Below are 20851 nucleotides of genomic sequence, written 5' to 3' on the forward strand. Positions count from 1 at the left end.
GAAGAAAGCCGTCAGAGTGCAGAATGCTTTAAAAGAACAGCAGAAAGCTACAGGAGACAAGTGGATTCTTATGTCAGCTCCAAAAGAAACAGTAAGCAATCCTTTAGGTTTAAGATCACACCAAAAGCAAAAATATGCCTTCAGAGAGCTACTTCCTTCTGCACTGACAAAAGCACTGCACCTTCTGCTACTGCTTGATTTGACAGGTATTTCACAGAATGAAGATCACAAATTGACTCACACCAACAGTTCCTGATAGTCAAAGATCAGCACGAGCATGCAGCGAACACTCTTGCACTACACTTTCAAGTCCTTGCAGACAGAGATGTTCCAGATAAAACTCAAAACTGCAAACCCCTTCCCTCTTCTTTCAAACCCTGTTTCAGGCTTTCCTTTTTCTGATAATCTACCAAAAACATTAGTTATCACTCTATTTCTATCTAGAAATGCAACATTAAATTCAGCATTATCTTTATGACCTCTCAAACTGAGTTTTCACTCCAACTCTCCCAAATTAACTCGCAAGGTTTTGGAGGGACAAAGTGTACGTGCATTACAGTTCCAACTGTCTGGCTCGCTGACTAAGAAAAGGTACAAGGGCTGCCAGCAGTTGGTTCTCATCAGAAACCGTTTTGCAAACGGACAACAAAAACACTTTTAGTTATTTACGGCAATAGGTTATTTTACCATCAACTTTACCAAAATATCATTTATATTACTACCTCATTAAGTACCCTACACACAACCAATCTTCTGCAATGCATACTCCGCTGCAGAATGTTAGAGGAAACCCTAGCTGGCAGCACATCTCGGGGAAGCTACACTATTAACCATACCTGTTTGAAGAGCTAGGAGTAGAAAAAATATCAATGGCTGGTGCAGTCATTATGCTTCCTGCTGCAGTTGACACAGGAGAAGCTACAGTTGTTAAAGAGGTATGAGGTTTCTTTGCAAGTTCTTTTAGACGTTGTTCCTGTTGGGAAAGTGAACTGGCATAAGAAATCCATAAAACAACATTTGTGTATACGACTTGGAAGTAAAGCAAAGCAGAATTTAAAGAATCCTTTTTATTTAGTCCACTTGTTTATTTAGTCAACTACTTAGAATTACAGAAGTCAGTGGTGCCTCAAATCCTTCAGAAACTATTTTAACAAACCCTCCACAAGTTGCATGGTGTATATAAGATTATACCTCCAGCACTTCGCCAACAGTACATGTTAAGTATTAACAACTGATTTTCCCCTTTGCTCCTTGAAGAATCCTAATAAGTTATCAACAAGAACATATGAAAAGCATTCTCAATTAAAAAGTCTGTATGCCTACCTTTAAAGCTTTTAAGCGAGCCTGTTCTTCCTCTAACGCAGCTTGTTTTTCCCTTTCATCAACTTTCGTAAGGGACAGGCCAGTGCTTGCAAGGGAAGAGACTGCATTGGAAAGGGTGGTAGCCCTAAAGTAATTGGACAGGAGAAAAGCCAGCTTTTCATAGGTGACACATGATAGGAACATCTAAAGAACGTTTTGTTCACATCCACCCAGTCTGCTTCTGAGCTCTTTATAACAATATACCGTACAATGTAAGATATAATCTAAGCAATAAGTTTAAATAAGACACTGTGAACTGCAAAATGAAAAAGCCTAGGAATTACGCTGTCTATTCTTACAGATGGGATTGTCCTCTCTTAGAAGTTTCCCCTCCAAACTGCATCACGAATTAATGTCTGAAGCCTTTGTTCTCTTCCTGTTTGCCAAAGATGGCATTATTTGTAGATACACAGGAATCTCTGATAATGTGGGATCCAATTAAAACTGTTCCTAGTTTAACAGGTTTAGGTAAGAAATTATCAACACAACTCAAACATCTCAGAGGAAAAGTTTGCAATTTATCTTCCTGCTTCACAGAATGTTGAAGTATTTAAAACAAACACTTAACTTCTAAAAGAAACTGAAGTAAATCTTACAAGAGAAAGCAAATATTATAAGAAGTAGCTAACAAAATGGTGCTAACTCCTAATGCTGTTACCACTGTAAAAGAGAGCACATAAAAATATCACTGCCTCATTTTCTGAACATGAGATAGAGAAATGCTCTCTAATTTTGCAATTTTAAACTTTTTTACATTTAAACAATGAAGTCAATTGCCCGGAGGACTTTTCTAGGTTGCACTTTGTGTTTTAGCAAGCGCTTAAAATCAGCGACTGCATTTCACTGTATACGGTATGGCTTTAATCCCCAATTACCTTAAAAATCCATTCTTAATGTAAGAAGTTCTGGAAGCATTTTCTTGCTTTTGACAAAAAAGGGATTAGAGCTGAGATAAAAGAGTCTAAGAACATTAATAAATAAATGTTGCATACCCTACAGAAGTCTAATTATCAACATAAAATTAAAATTTGCAGGCATTAAGCGAAAATACCTTGGCTTCTCTTCAGAATTTCAAGATTAGCTGTTAAAAGTTAACTACTACACAAGGGATTCTACAGCAAGTGCTTGCAGCTCCTTAGATTCCAGTTCTGTTGACCTGGAAGAAGCTGCCTTAAGTATTCAGCAAAAGATATGAAGATTTGCTATTCTATCGTTGCTAATGCAATACAGTCTCCTCTTCAACATAGCCTACACAAACCTTTGTTTATAACATAATCTAAAATAATGGATTTAACATTTGAGCCAACAATTGTTTAAAAGGCTGAGGGCATAAGCACCTGCTTGCAGCTGTGGAATCTTTGATTTTCTTCCCTTCTAGAGAAGCTAAATGTTGTTCCAAAGCATCAAGAAGGCTACTCGGTGCCTGCAAAGAGACATGTGGGGACAGATTTGAAGAATCTAAGGTGAAGCAAATCAGTAGTTAAAAGACTTTCAGAGAATGCAAACCGTAGGGCAACTGGTACAACAGCTTGGCATACTTTTAACTGTATCTTGCCATCCTGTACTTATTTAATTACTTAAAATATCATGTGATGCACTCTTCTCACTACATCACTCTGTCATAATGACTTGCCAGTAAGTACTAAAGTATGTCAAGAGATGTTAAAATTAACAGCTAGGAAACAGGAAGCAGACAATCGGAAACAGTCCGAAGATTTGAAGAGACAGTAAGAAATTGTACCTAAAGCCATTTCTATGTGCACACTCTGCAAGCCTTCACAATGATTTAAATAGGCATACAGCCAAAAGCAAGCTTGCTAAAAACCACAGTTTTACAGCCTCACGTCAAAGTTTCATTATGTGAACTCACAGATAGAAATTGAGTCTTCAAGCATTAGAGAAATAAGGTTGCCTTAGAACGGTATGACAGAAATGATCTATAATATTTTACAACAGAATCGCTGCATATAAAAGCCAGGCTCTGACAGAGGTTGGATTTAATCACAAACCTGGAAATAATCTGGTGACAATGTATGCAAGAAAGCACAAGTGAACATCATAATGCCAAGTTTTTCTGATTACGCAACCCCAGAACAGACAGGTACTGGCAAACACATAATGGGTTTACCTACCTGTGAGAGATCTGGTATGTCTCCTCTGTCAATTCCAACTTGCTGCAATAAAACAAATGAGCTTTAAAACCTGTTTGCTTTTGCAAAAGGCAGAGATGCTCAAAAAGCAAACAACATTAAAACAAAATCATGTATAAATCATAAGCCTATCCATGCACATTTTAGATCTCCACAATCTGAACTCTATAGTGGTTACTTATAATGAATTCTTCTGTTAAATGTATACACATTTGAAGTAGGCACATTAGAGAGATTTTAACAGATACAACCTTAGAAGTAAGCAGAGTAAGAACCAAGTGTTACAGAATTTTAAGGCTAGAGAGGTTTGCCTATCCCATAAATTATGTTGTGAATTCTCAGACCTACTAATATAGCATGAGTCTTCTGTAAAACAAATTGCCTTCTACACTGCAGATCAAACTCAAGATGTGCTGCAGCAGGATTCACACTGTTACAACAGAAAGATTAATACTCTCAGCTTCAGTTGATAGTGTTATCTGATAGAGACATTCTGTCAGGACAGACAGCAAGCCAATCTTCACAGCCTCATTTTTTGAGAGTTATGAATAATGAAGGAAAGCAATACAACAGGAGCACATCTCAACTGAGGAATTCCGTAATACTAGGATATCAATTCAGCAATACTTCAGAAATAAGATTGTAACTTGCTAGATGTATTTAAATAACTCAAATGCATTAAAAAACCCAAAACATTTTGCAAGGTAACTGTTTTTTTTCTTTACATATACACCTACTGCCAAGACATTTTTTAAATAAGAAATCCCATGGTCATCTCCATGTTTCAATTTCTTATTTGTGAAGCTGTTATTTCATCTAAAACTTACAGCAGCATTGTGGGTTTCAGTCTAGAATACAGCTAGAATCATAGAAAGCAGCAGATCACCACAACATTACATTATTTGTTTAAAGCAAGGCTCTTCTTCAAAGAAAGCTCACAATTATGATGTAACTGAATAGATTTTAAAATGCGTATTTATGCACCATCCTTCAGTAAAAGACGGACGAGTAGTTTGTAATCAGTTTTTTCAATACAGTCTTCAAATGAACTAATCACCAGGGTAGAGACTGACAAGATGACCCTTGATGAAACTCAAATGAGGCTGATAGGAAGAAGCGTCTGCTGTATGAGGAAATAAGCGCTTTATAAGCTACATCAAATAAAGGGCAAAGTTTGCTTAACTAAAGATTTACCTCTGCAACTTTAAGGAACTCTGAGATCCGTGTCATTCTAGTGAGGAATTTTTTGTATATATCAAGGCCTTCTTTGCATTGGTTCTTTTTCATATCAAAGTATTTTTCTATAAGCAGTAAGAATATTTGCATTAATAAGAAATCAAACATTCTGCAAAGGATATACAAAGTAAAAGCATAAAAACAAGACAAACAGAAGGAGCCTGCCGATCTGTTTTACTATGCTAACTGCACAAGTCACTACGCCCAACTTGCACCAAATGACAAAAGCTCCATCACAAAAAAAATTCTAATCACAGAATGGTTGAAGTTGGAAGTCAGTTCTGGAAATCATGCAGTCAATCGTACCAGCTAAAGCAGGGTCACGTACAGTAGGTTGCACAGGAATGTGTCCAGATTGGTTTTGAGTATCTCCAGAGAAGGAGACTCCAAGACCCACCTTGGGCTGCCTGTTCCAATGCTCTGTCACCCTCACAGTAAAGTTTTTTTGCACGTCCAGGCAGAATCTCCTGTGCTCCAGTTTGTTTCCATTGCCCCTCATACTGTCCCTGGGCAGCACTGAAGAATCTGGGCCCCATCTCTTGACGCTCATCTTTTAGATATTTATGAGTATTGATAATATCCCCTCTGTCTTCTCTTCTCTAACCTAAACAGACCCAGATTTCTCAGCTTTTCCTCATAAGAGATGCTCCAGTCCCATAATCATGTTCACAGACCTTCCCTGGACTCTCTCCAGTAGTTTTGTCTTTCTTGAACTGAGGAGCCCAGAACTGGACACAGTACTCCAGATGGAGCCTCACTAGGGCAGAGCAGAGGGGGAGTATGTGCTGGTCACACTATGACTGATGCACTCCAGGATACCATTGGCCTTTCTGGCCTCAAGAGACACTGCTGGCTCATGGTTAGCTTGTGTCCACCAAGACTCCCAGGTCTTTCTCCACAGAGATGCTTTCCAGCCTGTCAGCCCTTAACCTATACTGGTGCAAGACCCTGCACCTGTCTTTGCTAAACTTCATTAGGTTCCTCTCCACCCAGTTCTCCAACACGTCCAGGTCTCACTGAATGGCAGCACAGCCTTCCAGTGTGATCTCAGCCACTACTCTGAGTTTATCATCAGCAGACTCACCAAGGGTACATTCTGTCCCCTCATCCAGGTTATTGAAGAATATGTTCAACAAGCCTGGGGAACACTGCTGGCCACAGGATTCCAACTGGACGCTGCACCACTGCTCACAACCCTCTGAGCTCTGCCATCCAACTAGTTCTCAGTCCACCTCACTGTCCACTCAACTCACACTTCAGTGTCAAAAGCCTTACTGAAGTCAAGGTAGCCAACATCCACTGCTGTCCTCTCACTACTCAGCCTATGATCACATGCATGCCATTACACCTTACCTTGCAGGTACTAGATCTCCCAAAAGCATAGGCACCCAGGAGAGAACAACTAGGTTTAAGCCTAGCTCATCGAAAGAAATGTAAAGTCATCCTCTTGGTAAATAAAAAAGTAATTTTACAATTTGGCAAACGCCTACTCTATGCCAAGGACCACACACAGGCAAGATTTTGATATTCTCTGCCAGACTCACGCCTCTTGTTATGGTGCAGTCTACAATGAGGTGCAACTGAATGCAAAACATCAGTGCTGGAAGTAAAAAGGCTCTAAATTCCTTCTTGAAATAGCATGTCTATATAAAGCTTCACTCAAAACATGAGTGAAAGCAACTGCATGCTTGTTCTTACTGAAGCAAAAAACAACAGGGACTTCAGCCTGGAAGTGTGACTGTCCTTCACTGCCTAATTCTGCATTTTGCTTTCTGCTTTGCAAGCACCAGGCAATAAAAGGAATCTCGTAGCTTGATCCAATTACAATAGAATAAACAAAAAAAAAAAAACCAAAAAAAACCCCCAGACTTTCAGCTTGTTTTCTAGATTTGGGCTCCTGTGCATCCTCAGCATGTGCAAGTAAAAGGGCCCAAGGCCTAAACTTGTAATTCCCTTTAAAAATATAAGATATGCTCTAGAAACACAAGGCAACTGATCATTAAAACTAACCAACATCAAAGCTCTAATAGTCAATCACAGATGCTGCAACTACCATAATTTATTCCACTTAAGAAACAAAATCTGTTTCTTAAATAAAAAATATAAATATCCTGATTCAGGTTTGCCACACAGCACAAAAAGACAAAAACAAAAAAAAAGAAAATGGTGCGAGAAAAAAAATTAAGTGAAAAAAAATCTTGAATGGGCTTTGCTTTCAGAAGTTTACCTATCTGTGTAAACAATACAATGAAAAATACAATTGGACAGAAAAACCTTGGAAGTAAGTCTAGCTTGGAAATAACAGTAATATTTTGATCCTTTACAGTAAGACTATTTCAATTTCTTGGAAGAGAGAGTTCTTTGTGATTGTTTACTCCTGAAAGTTTCAGATTGCAGAAAGCAGTTATATTTACCCAAGAGGTTAATAATCCCTTCGTTATACGCTGCGAACAGTCTAATGGCATCTTTGAAGAGAAGCATGAAGGCAGCATTAATTACACCATTTGTAAGTTCATTGCTATTGACCTAGGAAGATAAGAAAAAAAGAAATTAATTTAACTGAATTGATCCCTTATTGAAAAACCTCTGGTTGAACGCCAGTACTCTATCCCAAGGCATGTTTTCCAATCATCTCACTGGCTACCAGAGGAAAGCAGCAGCATAGTAAATCAACACAGGATGTCTCAGCACAGAATTGAATCAAATCACATCACCTTGGCAGACATTATTTTTAGCTGACATCAATGTTAACTAACTTAACTAACAAACAGAGGGCAGAAACAACCAACTTTTAGATAAACAAACAGTTCTGACACAATAAACAGTAATTTAGTACAAAGCATCCTCTCCAGTGAGCATCATTTTTTTTTTCTGGTTTCTTGAGGGTGTATCAATGAACAAAATGATTTGTCCTCAACACAGACACAAAAGGACAAGGTCAAAGTTCAAGAACTTTAAGTTCCATCTATTTTACAAACTTGCCCAGGTTTGTACAAAGCCAATAGTCTGTTAGGCACGTACGTGCTGCTAAACTTACGTTGAAGTCAAGAAGTGCATCCATCTGATTTTGTATAATTGGTACAGTTTTTAAGAGTTTTTCTGTGCTCATTGTTCTCATCACTCCATCAGCCCTGTTGTGCAAAACAAAAGAAAACCCTTCACCTGAATTTTGAAGGCAATTGTTGGTGAGAAACGGAACACAGACAATAAGAGAACACATTTATCTCATGGCAATTCAAAGCAGACATTTTGACATTCAGGAATGCCAGCTAGCCAATACTACTGCAGTAACTGCAGCATACAGAAGTAACAACTTTTATACTAAATATAAATTCAAGATGAATTTTTATTCAGAGGAAATAAAACTGATAGTGCTCAGAAATATAGCAGAGCATCAGGTAACAAACAATGTTCTGAAGCAAATCCTTAATTACACTTTTTCCAATCACAAATTACTGCACACTGTCCGTTTGGATGATTTTCTTTTTAAATAAACGCAGTAAAAAAGAACAAACAAATGTGACATACATTTTCCAGGCTTTTCCAGGAAGATCGTAGAGACTACGTGATACTTCCTTTTAACAGCAGACTGTGAATATCTGGTTGTTTATTAATTGCTCAGATGAAACAGATTAAATGTTATTTGTTTGTTTATAATTGTTCAGATTAAACAGATTATTATTTGGCTGTGCATTTGGAAAACCACACTAAAAAAACCCCACCCCACATAAAATGATTACCAAGAATATCCAAGAAAAGCAACAACCAAACGAGAGATGAAATCACCTTGGTGACAAGAAACAACTGTTTTCTGTGAGACAAATCAGACAGCCTTACAATTCATCAGCATGCACACAGCAAACCAAATGTTTCCTGCAAGCGCAAATCTCACAGCGTATCTGCACACAAAATGCTGTGGCTGTTCTCCAGGCTGGAAAGCATTGAGGACTGTATTGCTTTCTGCTTTCTATTTGTGCTGTATCCTCCAGCAAGCAGCAAATGCAATAAACCTAACAAGGCAGAGCATGGGCACAGAGTCCCTGAAAAATACTGAGGTGTCGGAAAGGTAGACTGCTGCTACTAGAGCAGTTATTCCTGCTGGTTTGCAGGACCACCAGGCACGTGCTGCTAGCAAAATCATTCACCTTATTAAGCCTAAGCCACTCAATTACAACACAACTGTGTACGTCCCTGTGCAGCCACCTGACCGTACACATGTCCCTTATGTGGAAAAGGCAAAGTGTTTGGTGTTGTTGGGACTCTAACCACCTCTAAAGGCAGGAAGAGCAAAAGGAGCCCAAGTGTTTCATTTTTACTTTAACCACCGCATTTCACTGATGCAAGATATCACTAGACAGCCCACTACGGCTATTAATTCATTTAACAGTTTTAAGCTGAGATTTTTGTGGGTTAAGGAATAAGTTTTTAGCTTCAATATAAATTATCCTGAGCATGGATCATTAAGAAAGCCCCAATGTAAAACTAAAATTGTGCTTTTAAACTTTAACAAGCACTGCATACACAGACAAAGATGGAAAGACTTTCAGCCACAACCAGGATATGCTTTCCAGTCTTCCTGATAAGGATCTCCTGATTAATTCCTTTGTTTGCTATAACATGCAATTTAATCCACTCCTAGTGCTCTGCATGGTGTTATTTTATACCTAAACAGGTGCCCAGTCTCAAACAACCAATTTATCCTAAAGGAGCTCACTTCCCAAGGAAATATTTTAATTCCTGTAGACAAACTCAGAATGGCATCTATCACCATGTTCTGTTAAAGTATGAGCTGCAGTACCTTAATAAAGGTAGTAAACTTCATACTGACATTTTGGGAAAAATCAGAGAAACACTAGGAAGGACTGTAAGCTGTTTCACTGAATACCTGTCATTTAAACACTCCAGAACTAGAAACACAAGTGCACAGTAAAGTCCCCTATACTACATGTAAGGCTAAGTAAATAACTTAGTGATGTAATATGGAAGATTTGTTCAAATTTTTACTTTTTCAATAGATACTTTGATGCATACAGGTTTTCATTTCTTTACATGTAACTCTTAATGTTTAAAAAAAGAAGCATTACAGTAACTGAAGCACAATCTTTTGGCAATATGCATAACTGAATCACTAAGCCTTTGTGTGCCATGGGAGAAATCCAACTGAGAAAAACAGAGGTGACTCCTATTTCCTTAATTTTTTTTAACATGTGCAATACTGAAGCCAACACTGGTGTTTTCCACCTGAATTACAGGACGTAAGACAAAATCTTAAGATAAGCAAAGCAAAATACAATTCTTACCCTCTTTTTACTTTCGTGAAATCAAAAGCCACTTGTCTATAGGAAACAGCCTTTTCATTCAGATATCTACTATATCTTCTGATAAACGTTGACATGTCATAGCCTAAAAAAAGTTTCAGAAGCTTATTACTTACCTAGTCAATTAAAGAACAAGAATCTTATTCTAAGTAAAGTGCAAGATACTAATGCAAGACAGGCTCAATATACTTTTCCCTGATTTCATGTAGTTAACACGTGTTACAAAAAATCATGCATGCATCATATTCACCAACAGTGCAAACATCTGGAAGACCTGAACTATGTAGGAAGCGAAACAAACTTTTAAGGAAACTACTCCTAAAAGCAAACCCAAGTACTTTTAGGCAAGTTCTCTTATCCTATGATAGAAATTACTACCAAAAGAGTTACGTGATGCATCAAGATCTTCAGATCAATTCATTCTCTCATTTACAACTAAATAGGAAAAAAAAGGCATTGAAGGAAACATTAATATATGACAGAATTTTTTCTGTTACGATAGCAGCAATAGGAAATATTGTGCTAAGTGCCAATTAAGGATACAGATGAAGAAAAAGATCCATTCATAGTCTATGCTGAAAGCATGGAAGTTAAGACTCAATAAGAAGAGGGAATTTGACAGACCCTCGGTTATCACTGAGAAGGTTTCTGTCCCCAGGCAGCCACTCTGTGTGCCTGTTTTACTATACCTGTGGCCAAAATTAGAAGCAGCTATGTAAAAAGTAAAGCTATGTAAGAAGGAATTCAGAAAGTAAGAAACCACCGCAGCAGAAAAAGACAACAGCTAAGTTAATGACCAGAACTGCAGCATAACAGTTTGAAGGCTTTCAGCTGAAAAATCTGTAGCAGAGAGAAACTTACTTGCCCACAGAATCAGTATCAAAGATAGACGGAATGAATTTCAAGCAATCTCCCAAAATGTTTATTTTTATATTTTTAGTACTTTTTAAGACAGTTCCTATTTCACCAACATGCTGCATCTGATGTCCGCACATTCAAATGGCAAAACCTCTTCAGAAGCAGGAGGAACATTAAGTTAGATCTGTTTAGCTAAGAAAGTCAGAAGCATTTATAAGTAAGCAGTTCCTAAAAGATGCAACAACTTTCTCCAGCAGACAGCTTCTGCCATGCCACAACAGCATTTGAAATTAAGAAATGCAGTCTGGGCTAAAACAGACTGAAAAATTACTACTTAAACAACACTGTCCGTTAGCGTTACCAAGATGTACATACTGCTCCCCAGCACACCACTAACTTGTAATGAAAAAGACTCCTTACCTTGCAATCCACTTTTGTCTAGGAAATTGCTCAAATTAAACAATGTGTTTCTGGACGCCAGATACTGGATAAAACGCTAAATGAAAGGAAAAAATTGAATACTTTTACTATAACAGCAGTGAGCTGGAACTGAGGTAATGTAGTAGAAACTTTCTATCGATCTTATGAATTTCAGCTTTTATTTCTTAGGACTGATTTCAAATCTGGAAACTATTACAAAAACTCAAGATAAATTTTCAAATGAAGCTAGTTATTTTTTTTTTATGTAAAAATCTGAATATATCAGTGACACAAAATGCGTGAAGGCTTCTGCCTTACAGACTCAGTTTATTTTAAGACAAAATACAGATCTGGAAACTGATAAAAAGTCACCTCAGATACATACTCATTTTTCAGGCTCAATTATTTCACTAACTTTAATTTTATAACAGCTGATTTAATGTTACCAATTGCAGAGGTATACTCAGCATACTATTTCAGTATTGCTTAGCTTAAATATAAAAATAAGGTGATATGAAGTTTAGTTTGCTTATAAATCAAACATTAAATAAACATAAGAATCCATGTAAAACATTAACATAGCATCATAGTTATCAGTTATATGTAATTCTAAATTAAATTTCACAAAGATGAATGATGTTATTTTCATCTTGTACAGACATTTCCAATCACTGGCACATCATCTTTAGCACGAAAAATGATTTTGTCCTACAAACGACTGGATAGAGAGCTGCTACAAAAATAATCATTCACTTGTAATAACATGTTCACAGATGAGGAAATAGGTGATTAGTGTAACATGTAGTACTGAATTATTTGAATTAGAATACACAGGTTATATCAAAAAAAGACTGGAGAAGTTACTAAAAGCACTCAGTACTTAACTACAAATGAATTAAGCAAATGCTGGAGGACCAAACTCTTTTCAGGTTTTTTCACAAAGTGATTTACAGATACTCGACAAACTTCTAGACATTTTCATAACCATTAATTTTCCATGTTCATTGTTCAAGTATTATTTCCAGCTGTGAAGTTTCTCCTCAAGCCACAACCTTACCCTCATTACTTCTGTAAGACACTTGGCAAGCAAAATTTATTTGGCAGCTTTACTCTTATAATGGAAAGTATTTCAGACAGAGGTCCCATGAAATACCTTGAACTGCTAAGACATGCATTGGTATCAGTTTAAAATGCCCATGACTCAAAGTGCAAGCACAGCAAAAGTACAGAGACTCTGTTTTGGAAAGTGTCAACCATCCCAGTGATAACGCCTAAAGTCAACACGTGAAGTTTGCCCTCTTGTGGCTTACTTCGCTCCAAAGAATAGATTTTTCACAAGACCAGAATTACTCTGCAGTTAACCTGCAAGAGAAATCGGTGCGTGTGTGTGTGTATACAGATACAGATACGCACAAACATACGTTTTTTAAAAGCTTTAAATCCTCAAGAACCCAGCCAGAGGAAGGAGTTACATGACCTGCAAAAATTCAGAATGCAACCTGAAATGAAAAGTTTTTGCCTTCTCTAAAAAATTGTACTTGTAAAGCTATCCCTCTTAAATCCAAGTCATATAGCGTTCATTTACTGACTGTTTGCAATAAAAAGCAACGTCTACACACACTTTCTAAGAAAGCTTTAGAAGTAAACAGTTTTCTGCATTTAAAAACCCAAAACAAGCTACTGCTTGGCTTGGGCATGCCAAAAAATAACGTTCTTTAGGAGTTCAAGGTGCAGAACAAAACAAGCTTATTCCTTTTTTGTGGAAATCGGCATCGGTTTTGTTTAATTGTTCTATAGGATTTGGTGTTATTTAGATGCTCACACTCAAAGCCAGCTGACAGACACACGCTAGTCTTCCCTGCAAAAGGCTATGAGGTGATGGTGGAAAACAGTTCAGAATTGCGTTATCTGGGAGAAAGGACTATCTGGATTAGCTGCAGCATGAACCTAAAAACGCTCCCATTTTCAGCTTTCAGAATCCCATTGAAGTTAATTTGTCAAGTTTGTTTAATTATTAGAATAACACCACAGCAAAAAAAGGTACCTGCAGCATTCAGGGCACTTACTTTCAATTCTAGAATTCCAAACTTCAGAATAGAAACAAACCAAGAAGACAAACATATGAGACATGCAGAGTTAAACACAAAAAGGGGAAAATAAAGATTTTCCTAACAGAGATAATTAGTGGAAGCATTTAGCTGACATTTCGAGGACTGAAGTGCTGTAACTGTTCTCAAGACATAATTTTTTTGTATTACCTCATTTCCATACACCATTAGATGATGGGTTGTGATGAGAGACTTGAAGACCACTACCCAGCTACTGTTCGTAGTTCTTTCAAACAAACTGTCTGCCAGTTGTGGGATGTTCACGTTCATCTCATTCGTGCACTGGATTAAATCTGCAATAAAGATTTTTTTTGTTGTTATTATGAGTTCTGTGAAGGAAGATCAGTAACACACAAAAATATCAGTATGTTCATTTTATATGGTAACATTTTCTATGAAAACTCAGGGGCTTTCCAAAAAAATAAGCAGTTTCTTAAAAAGTACCATGGCACTGGTCTACCAGAACCTTGTAACCTTGCTCACTGCCAAGATTTCAGGTCCCCAATTGCTTTTGCAGTTGCCTTAGAAGGTCCTGGAATAGAAGTACCATAATGACTTATGCTATTGCTGACTAACAACCCCCAGCTTTCAAACATCTACAGTGTTTAATAGCAAAATAGTTTTTACACGCTACCATTTAAACAAGTTTTACTGGAATGTTACGACTCAAATTAACAGAAACCTCAGATTATTTCTGGCCTCTTAATAGACCAGTAAACCCTTCTAGACATTGGTTCAATGTGAGTAATAAAAGATTCAAATACTGCTTAGTCCTGATACACTGCAATCAACACCTTCTAAAGAGCAGAGGGAATGTTAAGTGAAAAAATGAGCCTCTAGCTACAATGTCAGGAGCTGACAGATTAATTTAGTTAAAACAAAGCGGGTCATTAGCTGAGAAGGTGGTTAAGAGTACAGCAAAACCCAAGGTTGGCTAGCTATAACAATGCTATCAGATTTTTGTTCGGCCCAGGCTTCCAGTAGACAAGAAAAGTTAGTGACTCTGCAAGCAGTTGTTAAAAAAGTTACCCCAACTATCTTCTAGATTTGCTACCAGAACAGCTGCACAACCATGAGGAGCTGTACTTGAAATATAACCAATATAATAAACCCAGTAACATTTTTAAATGTCAATGAAGGAAGCGATGACTTAAGATCATGATGCTTACACAAACACTACAGAAGCAACTACAGCATCCAAACGTGATATAACACAGCTTGCTAGCATTTAATATGAAGCTTACACTTAACACAGCATAGTACTGATGACACTTTACTACTATTACCACCCTGAAAATAAAACAGCAGTTCTCACTCAAACCGACAGCCCCATCAAAGGCTACAGCTCAATAAGGAACAAGACCTGAGTAGGCCCTACACCTGCCTGTGGTTTCCTAACTGGAAACATCCATCTTTAAACATTAAGGCAAAGGTTTAACCTATGAAGACAGTTCTACATCCTGCTATGAACAATCGTTTGTCACGAAGGACTCCTGCAAGACAGGACCCTCCCTCAGCCAGACAAGCTGGTTAGCACGGCTACCACAGAACCTGAACGAGCACAGTCAGAATTGAAAAAGCTGCTATTTACAAGTTTAATAATTAAAGGAAGCAAGCAGGAAACTATTTCCACAACCAAAAATGTAATGAGATGGGCAGATTAGCCATTCCTTTATCTACAAGTAAAACTGTGATGACTACAGGCATTCATGGCTATCTATTATTGGATGATGATCTAGGGCTGTTAAGACAATGCTAGGATATTACTCAGCAAGAGACCTGCTCTGAGCTGGATCATTAAAACCAAGCCCTGCAGCTTCCTGATCTTCAGGTCTTCCCACCTACACAGTGACACAAGCCGGGCTATCTGGCAGGAATGCACTTTAAATACAAAGGTACAGGCATCACAGGTTGTCACATCACACATTTTGGCATAGGAGGTGAAAGTGCATATTAGAAAGCAAGAACTTCTTAAATGCAACATTTGCCAACTTTCAACAGTAACAAAGAAAGAGGGGCCTCTTGAAAACCCACTGTCTAAAGTCACTAAAATCATTATATCTGCTTATCTGATTCATGTTGTATTTCACGGAGGAAGAAGTGTTTTCTAAAATGGCATAAGACTTTCAAATCATGTTCTGGCATCTGTTGCAGTGTGCAAAAGAAAACACGCTCCATAACCCAGCAGAAAATCATCCCTCACAGAACTCATGAGTGCTTATGTGAAAAGCATATGAATGAACTTGGGGAACAAGGGGAAAGAGGGCAGGCATGTTGGGATAGAGAACTAATAGCCAACGGGGAGAGAACATAGGCAAGAACAGAAGTATGCAGGCAAGTCTGGCCTTGAGTAGAAGGAAGGAAATTTGCAAAAGCTAAGGAGGGAGTCACTGTGATATCACACTTACTACAAACTTTTAGCAAAATGTTAAGTTCATTAAGCCGCTGGGGTTTTGTAGAGAAAGCATCGGGTGTGTTTTGATACCCTGACATGCCTACATCATATACATTTCAGAAAAGTTACATCTAAAAACTCCTTTGAATGTATTTGCATGAGCAATGCTAATTAGGTAAAGAAATATTTGTACAGTTAAATCCAAATTAGATCAGCAGGTTTTGTGTGAACCCTAGCACAGGAAACATAGTACAGACACAGCAAAAAAACCAATACCTTGCATCCCACTCTGCTGTACTGCCTGTGCAGGAAGACTGTCACATACAGTGTTCTTGCTCATTTATCCTATTCCCATGGCACCCTTCGTTAAGTGAGAGGAACAAATATATAATTATTTTCACATCCTACACTTTATACAAGTCGTCTCACACCCACCTGTGAAAATAGTAGCTATAGATTTTGAAACCTGAATGCCCAAAGCAACATATCTCAAGACTGCTAGTTACTGGGTATGGTATAAGCAATGCCACAGGCAAGTACATAACTAGTGTGCAAGGCACTACCAGGAATGGCTTTAACCTTAGAAAGGAACAAGAACACCCTTAACAAAAATATCAAAAACAAAAAAAGGCTAACTCTCAGTGAAAGTGTGATGACTGCTTCATCCTTGAACTTCTTGTCACAGGTGAGAAGGAAGAGGAAAGGTTACTTACCCCCATCAACACTACAGAAAAGAAAGTCACTCTATTGCCCTTCTTTACTAATGGTTGCAACACCTTATAGCTGAAAAAACACTCTCCTAGGTAGTACAAAGCACCTTCCCAATTCTAAAAGCTGTTACAACTTCTGCAGCATAAGACACACCACAAAGACAGTAAATAATAAATGTCAACCACTGTCTCCAAGCAGGCAGCAGTTTGCAATGAGAATTTCAAGAGAAGCTCACAGATGGCTGAGAAAATTGTATTAGGGAAGTTTAGACAGCAATGAATGCACAGTCACACCCACAGATGTAGCCGGAGACAGCCCAGAGAAAGGTCATCAGGATGACCAGGACTAGGAGCACATGATGCACAAGAAGCCACTGAAGCAGATGAGTTTATTCCATCTGCAGAACAGCAGGTCGAAGGCAGGGAGGGGCAATACAAACGCTATCTTTAGAGTCAGATGTTTCTTAAAAGCTCACAGGAAAGGCTAAGAGGTAGCAAAAACGCCGCAACACTGGAAGTTCTTATCAGACAAAGAAACTAAAAATCTTCACAATGAAAGCAGTCAAGCACTAGAGATGATAAACAACCAGACTGCTTAAAGTTTGCCATGGTTTAACAGGGAGCTGATTGAAGGACCTTCAAAGGTCTGTTCCAACCTCAAGTAATCTACAGTTTTATGTATTTTGTATGAGAAGAGAAAAAGAAAATGGAGACAGGCAAAACCAGAGAAGTGACTTTTTCCAGTCAGTGGGAACTTCAGACTGCCACAAGTTCTCAAATATGATGGAGAGTGGCTTAGCAACTTCATCCACCAGTTCCCTCCAGACCCGTGGATACAACTCATCAGGTCCCATGGACTTGTGCAGCTTCAGGTTCCTTAAATGGTCTTGCACCTTAAATGGTCTTCTACAGCAGGCGGTTCTTTGGTCTCACAGTCCCTGCCTTTGCCTTCTGTGACCTGAGCTGTGTGGCATGAGCCCTTGTTCCTCAAGACTGAGGCAAAAAAAGTCACTGATTACCTCAGCCTTCTCCACATACTGGGTAAACAGGCCTGCTATTTCTTTACGGAGAAGGCCCACATTTTCCTACTCTCTCTTTTATCACTGACGTACCTATAGAAGCTTTTCTAGTTGTCCTTGAAGTTCCTGGCCAGATTTAATTCTGTCAGGGTTTCAGCTTTCCTAATCTGATCCCTAGCTGCTCAGACAGTTTCTCTCTACTCCTCCCAGGCTACCTGCCCTCGCTTCACTCTCTGTGGGCCTCCTTTTGCACATTTGAGATTGTCCAAGAGTTCTTCGTTCATCCACCCTGGCCTCCTGGCATTTTTGTCTGACTTACTCTTTGTTGGGTTGCATCACTCCTGAGCTTGGAGGAGGAAGTCCTTGAATACTAACAAGCTTTCTTGGATCCCTCTCCCCTCCAAGGCTTTATGCCATGAATTTACCAAGCAGATCCCTTAACAGGCCAAAGTCTCTCATCTCCTGAAATCCAGGTTAGCAAGCTTGCTGCGCACCCTCCTCACTGTCTTAAGGATCTTGACCTATACCATTTCATAGTCACTGCAGCCAAGGCTTCCCTTGAGCTTGAGCTTCACAACCGCACCAACTCCTCCGTGTGAGAACATGGTCCACCATAGCACCTCTCTTCATTGGCTCCTCTGACTTGGAGAGGGAAGTTATCATCTACATGCTACAAGAACCTCCGGGACTGTTTATGCCCTGCTGTGTCATCCCTCCAACAGATATCGGGGCAGCTGAAGTCCCTGTCAAAGATGAGGTTTGTGAATGTGAGACTGTGCCTGTCTGTCTATGGAGGGTCTCATCCACTTGCTCTTCCTGGTCTAGTGGCCCCACTATAACATCACATGTCCCTGCCCACCATTTAATCCTGACCCGTAAGCTCTCAGTTGGCTCATCCATCCCCAGGTGTAGCTCCACACACTCCAGCTGGTCACTGACATACAGGGCAACACCCTCTCCTCATCTTCCTTGCCTCCTCTTCCTAAAGAGCCTTATCCCTCCATTCCAACATTCCAGTCATAGGAGCCATCCCACCACGTCCCCACAATGCAATTAAGATCACAGCCCTGCAGGTGTGCACGCATGTCTAACTGCTCATTTATGCCCCATGATACATGCGTTTGCATCCATTTAAGTTGGGCCCCAATGAAGCTGATATACTGGCTGGAGTGGCTGAAATTCATTTTATAACAATCATAAGAAAGGTTCAATCTACAGATATTTCAGTAAACTCTGAAGATTTGCAATTGCATCTGTATCAAAGGAACTACATTGCCTAATCCTTAAGTCAACTAATACAAAACATGCAGCAGAATACTGTACAATATTCTGGGTAAGAAAAGTGCTGGGAGTGCAAATACATTCAAGATATCTACAGACTTTACAACTGTTCAGCTTTCAGTACAGGAAAGAACAAAAGGATTCATTATTTTACACAGCTGAGAGAAGTGAGAGAAGAGTATACAGGTGAAAGTACAGTAAAAGTACAGCAAGACTAAAAGATCCACACCCAAGAAACAAGAAGTGATCCTCTACACAAAGCAGCTACTACTGGGCTAAGATGTCAAAGTACAGGATCTACTCCACACCACGCATGTAAACGTGGATTAGTCAACCCATGGTAAGTGATCACATGATTCCTGACCCACAGCAAACAGGAGGCAGTCAGGCTACAGTAACACAAAGGCATCTGCCAGAGCTGATCCTAGAGAACGTGTATGCCTGTGACCCAACTCCTTGTATAGAAACTCATTCTGCACTAAGCAGACTCCCGAGACAAAACCATGAAAAATACGTACTTCTCCACAAAAAGAACCATCAGATAAGCTGTACACAGTTTTACAGATTTCTTTCCAGAATCTTACCCATATTAATTTGCAGTAAGATTATAAAGATTTGACTAGAAAATAAGCTTCGTTCACTCAGGCTGTATAATGTGCAGTCACTTGAATGGTAAACTGAACACCAGCCAGAATTACATACCCAGTGTACCAATTATTTCCAATGGTTTAGCTATACCTCTCATTCTGAACAACATTTCTATTCATTAGCACCAACTTAAAAATATTTTCAAGAACCAGAACCTCCTGGACACAAAGTATGCCCCACACCTCTAGTTACTGCAAAACAGAACCATACAATGATTTGGGTTGGAAGGGACCTTAAAGATCATCCAGTTCCAATCCCCCTGCCATTGGCAGGGACACCTCCCGCCAGACCAGGCTGCTCAAAGACCCATCCAACCTGGCTTTGCACACCTACAGGGAGGGGGCATCCACAACTTCCCTGGGCAACTTGTTCCAGTGTCTCACCACCCTCATTGTGAGGAATTTCTTCCTAATGCCTCATCTTGATCTATCTACTCCCTCTCAGCTTAAAACCATTCCTCCTTGTCCTATCACTACACGCCCTTGGAAAAAGTCCCTCCCCAGCTTTCCTCTAGTCATCTTCAGGTACTGGAAGGCTGCTATAAGGTCTCCCCAGAGTCTTCTCCAGGCTGAACAACCCCAACTCTCTCAGCCTGTCCTCACATGGGAGGTGCTCCATTCCTCTGATCATCTCCATGGCCCTTCTCTGGGCCAGTTCTAACAGTTTCACATCCTTCTTATGTTGGGGATTCCAGAAATGGACACAGTACTCCAGATGGGGTCTCAAGAGAGCAGAGTAGAGGGACAGAATCGCCTCCCTTGATCTGCTGGCCATGCTTCTTTTGACGCAGCCCAGGATACAGCTGGCCTTCTGGGCCGACTCCCGAGTTACACCACTTTCCACAATTTTATGGTCTCGTTTTCTTATGTTAGTACTTCTCACTCTAGACAATTACTTGATCACTGGAACAAAGCAACAAATGCTAAGCATTCCCTGATTTGGCAAGATCTCAAACAAAATGATGATCCTGGAGGTCTTTTCCAACCTAATGATTCTGTGAAATGCAAATGCTAAATACTGACACCATTCCACAGATAAGGCATTACCAAGGGGTAGGTGAGAATGTCAAGAGAGGCATGTCTGTTTCCCATATAATGGCATACCATATACCAGTAAACATTGCAGCTGTCTTTAAGAATTTGGTGAAAAACTTCAAACACCCGAAGTCAGCAAATTTGTGCTAAATTGGTTAATGATCCAAAGTGATGGGCTTTATGCCAACAGGAAGTTTGGCACTGGACAAAACACCACTTCCTTTGATTCCGTGTTAGGAATGCAGTTACAACAGACACTAGTGGAAGTGCAAAACTTAATTTACTACTCCTAAAAAAAACGCTATGGGTTCA

The 20851-nt window shown here is 39.2% G+C and overlaps 1 protein-coding gene across 8 annotated transcripts in view; it reads right to left on the reverse strand.

Moving 5' to 3' along the window:
* Positions 1–20851, reverse strand: part of PICALM (phosphatidylinositol binding clathrin assembly protein) — a 74392-nt gene that overhangs the window by 29362 nt on the left and 24179 nt on the right. For all 8 annotated transcript variants that reach the window (XM_054058529.1, XM_054058512.1, XM_054058521.1 and 5 more), the window contains exons 2-11: positions 13603–13745; positions 11345–11420; positions 10049–10151; positions 7786–7879; positions 7163–7274; positions 4707–4813; positions 3495–3536; positions 2700–2785; positions 1324–1447; positions 837–973 (exon numbers count right to left, since the gene is read on the reverse strand). In XM_054058529.1, the coding sequence (XP_053914504.1) occupies positions 837–973; positions 1324–1447; positions 2700–2785; positions 3495–3536; positions 4707–4813; positions 7163–7274; positions 7786–7879; positions 10049–10151; positions 11345–11420; positions 13603–13745 (1024 nt within the window). The remainder of the gene's footprint in view (positions 1–836; positions 974–1323; positions 1448–2699; positions 2786–3494; positions 3537–4706; positions 4814–7162; positions 7275–7785; positions 7880–10048; positions 10152–11344; positions 11421–13602; positions 13746–20851) is intronic.

The sequence above is a fragment of the Cuculus canorus genome, chromosome 1 (assembly GCF_017976375.1).
Source record: "Cuculus canorus isolate bCucCan1 chromosome 1, bCucCan1.pri, whole genome shotgun sequence".
Lineage (NCBI taxonomy): Eukaryota > Metazoa > Chordata > Aves > Cuculiformes > Cuculidae > Cuculus > Cuculus canorus.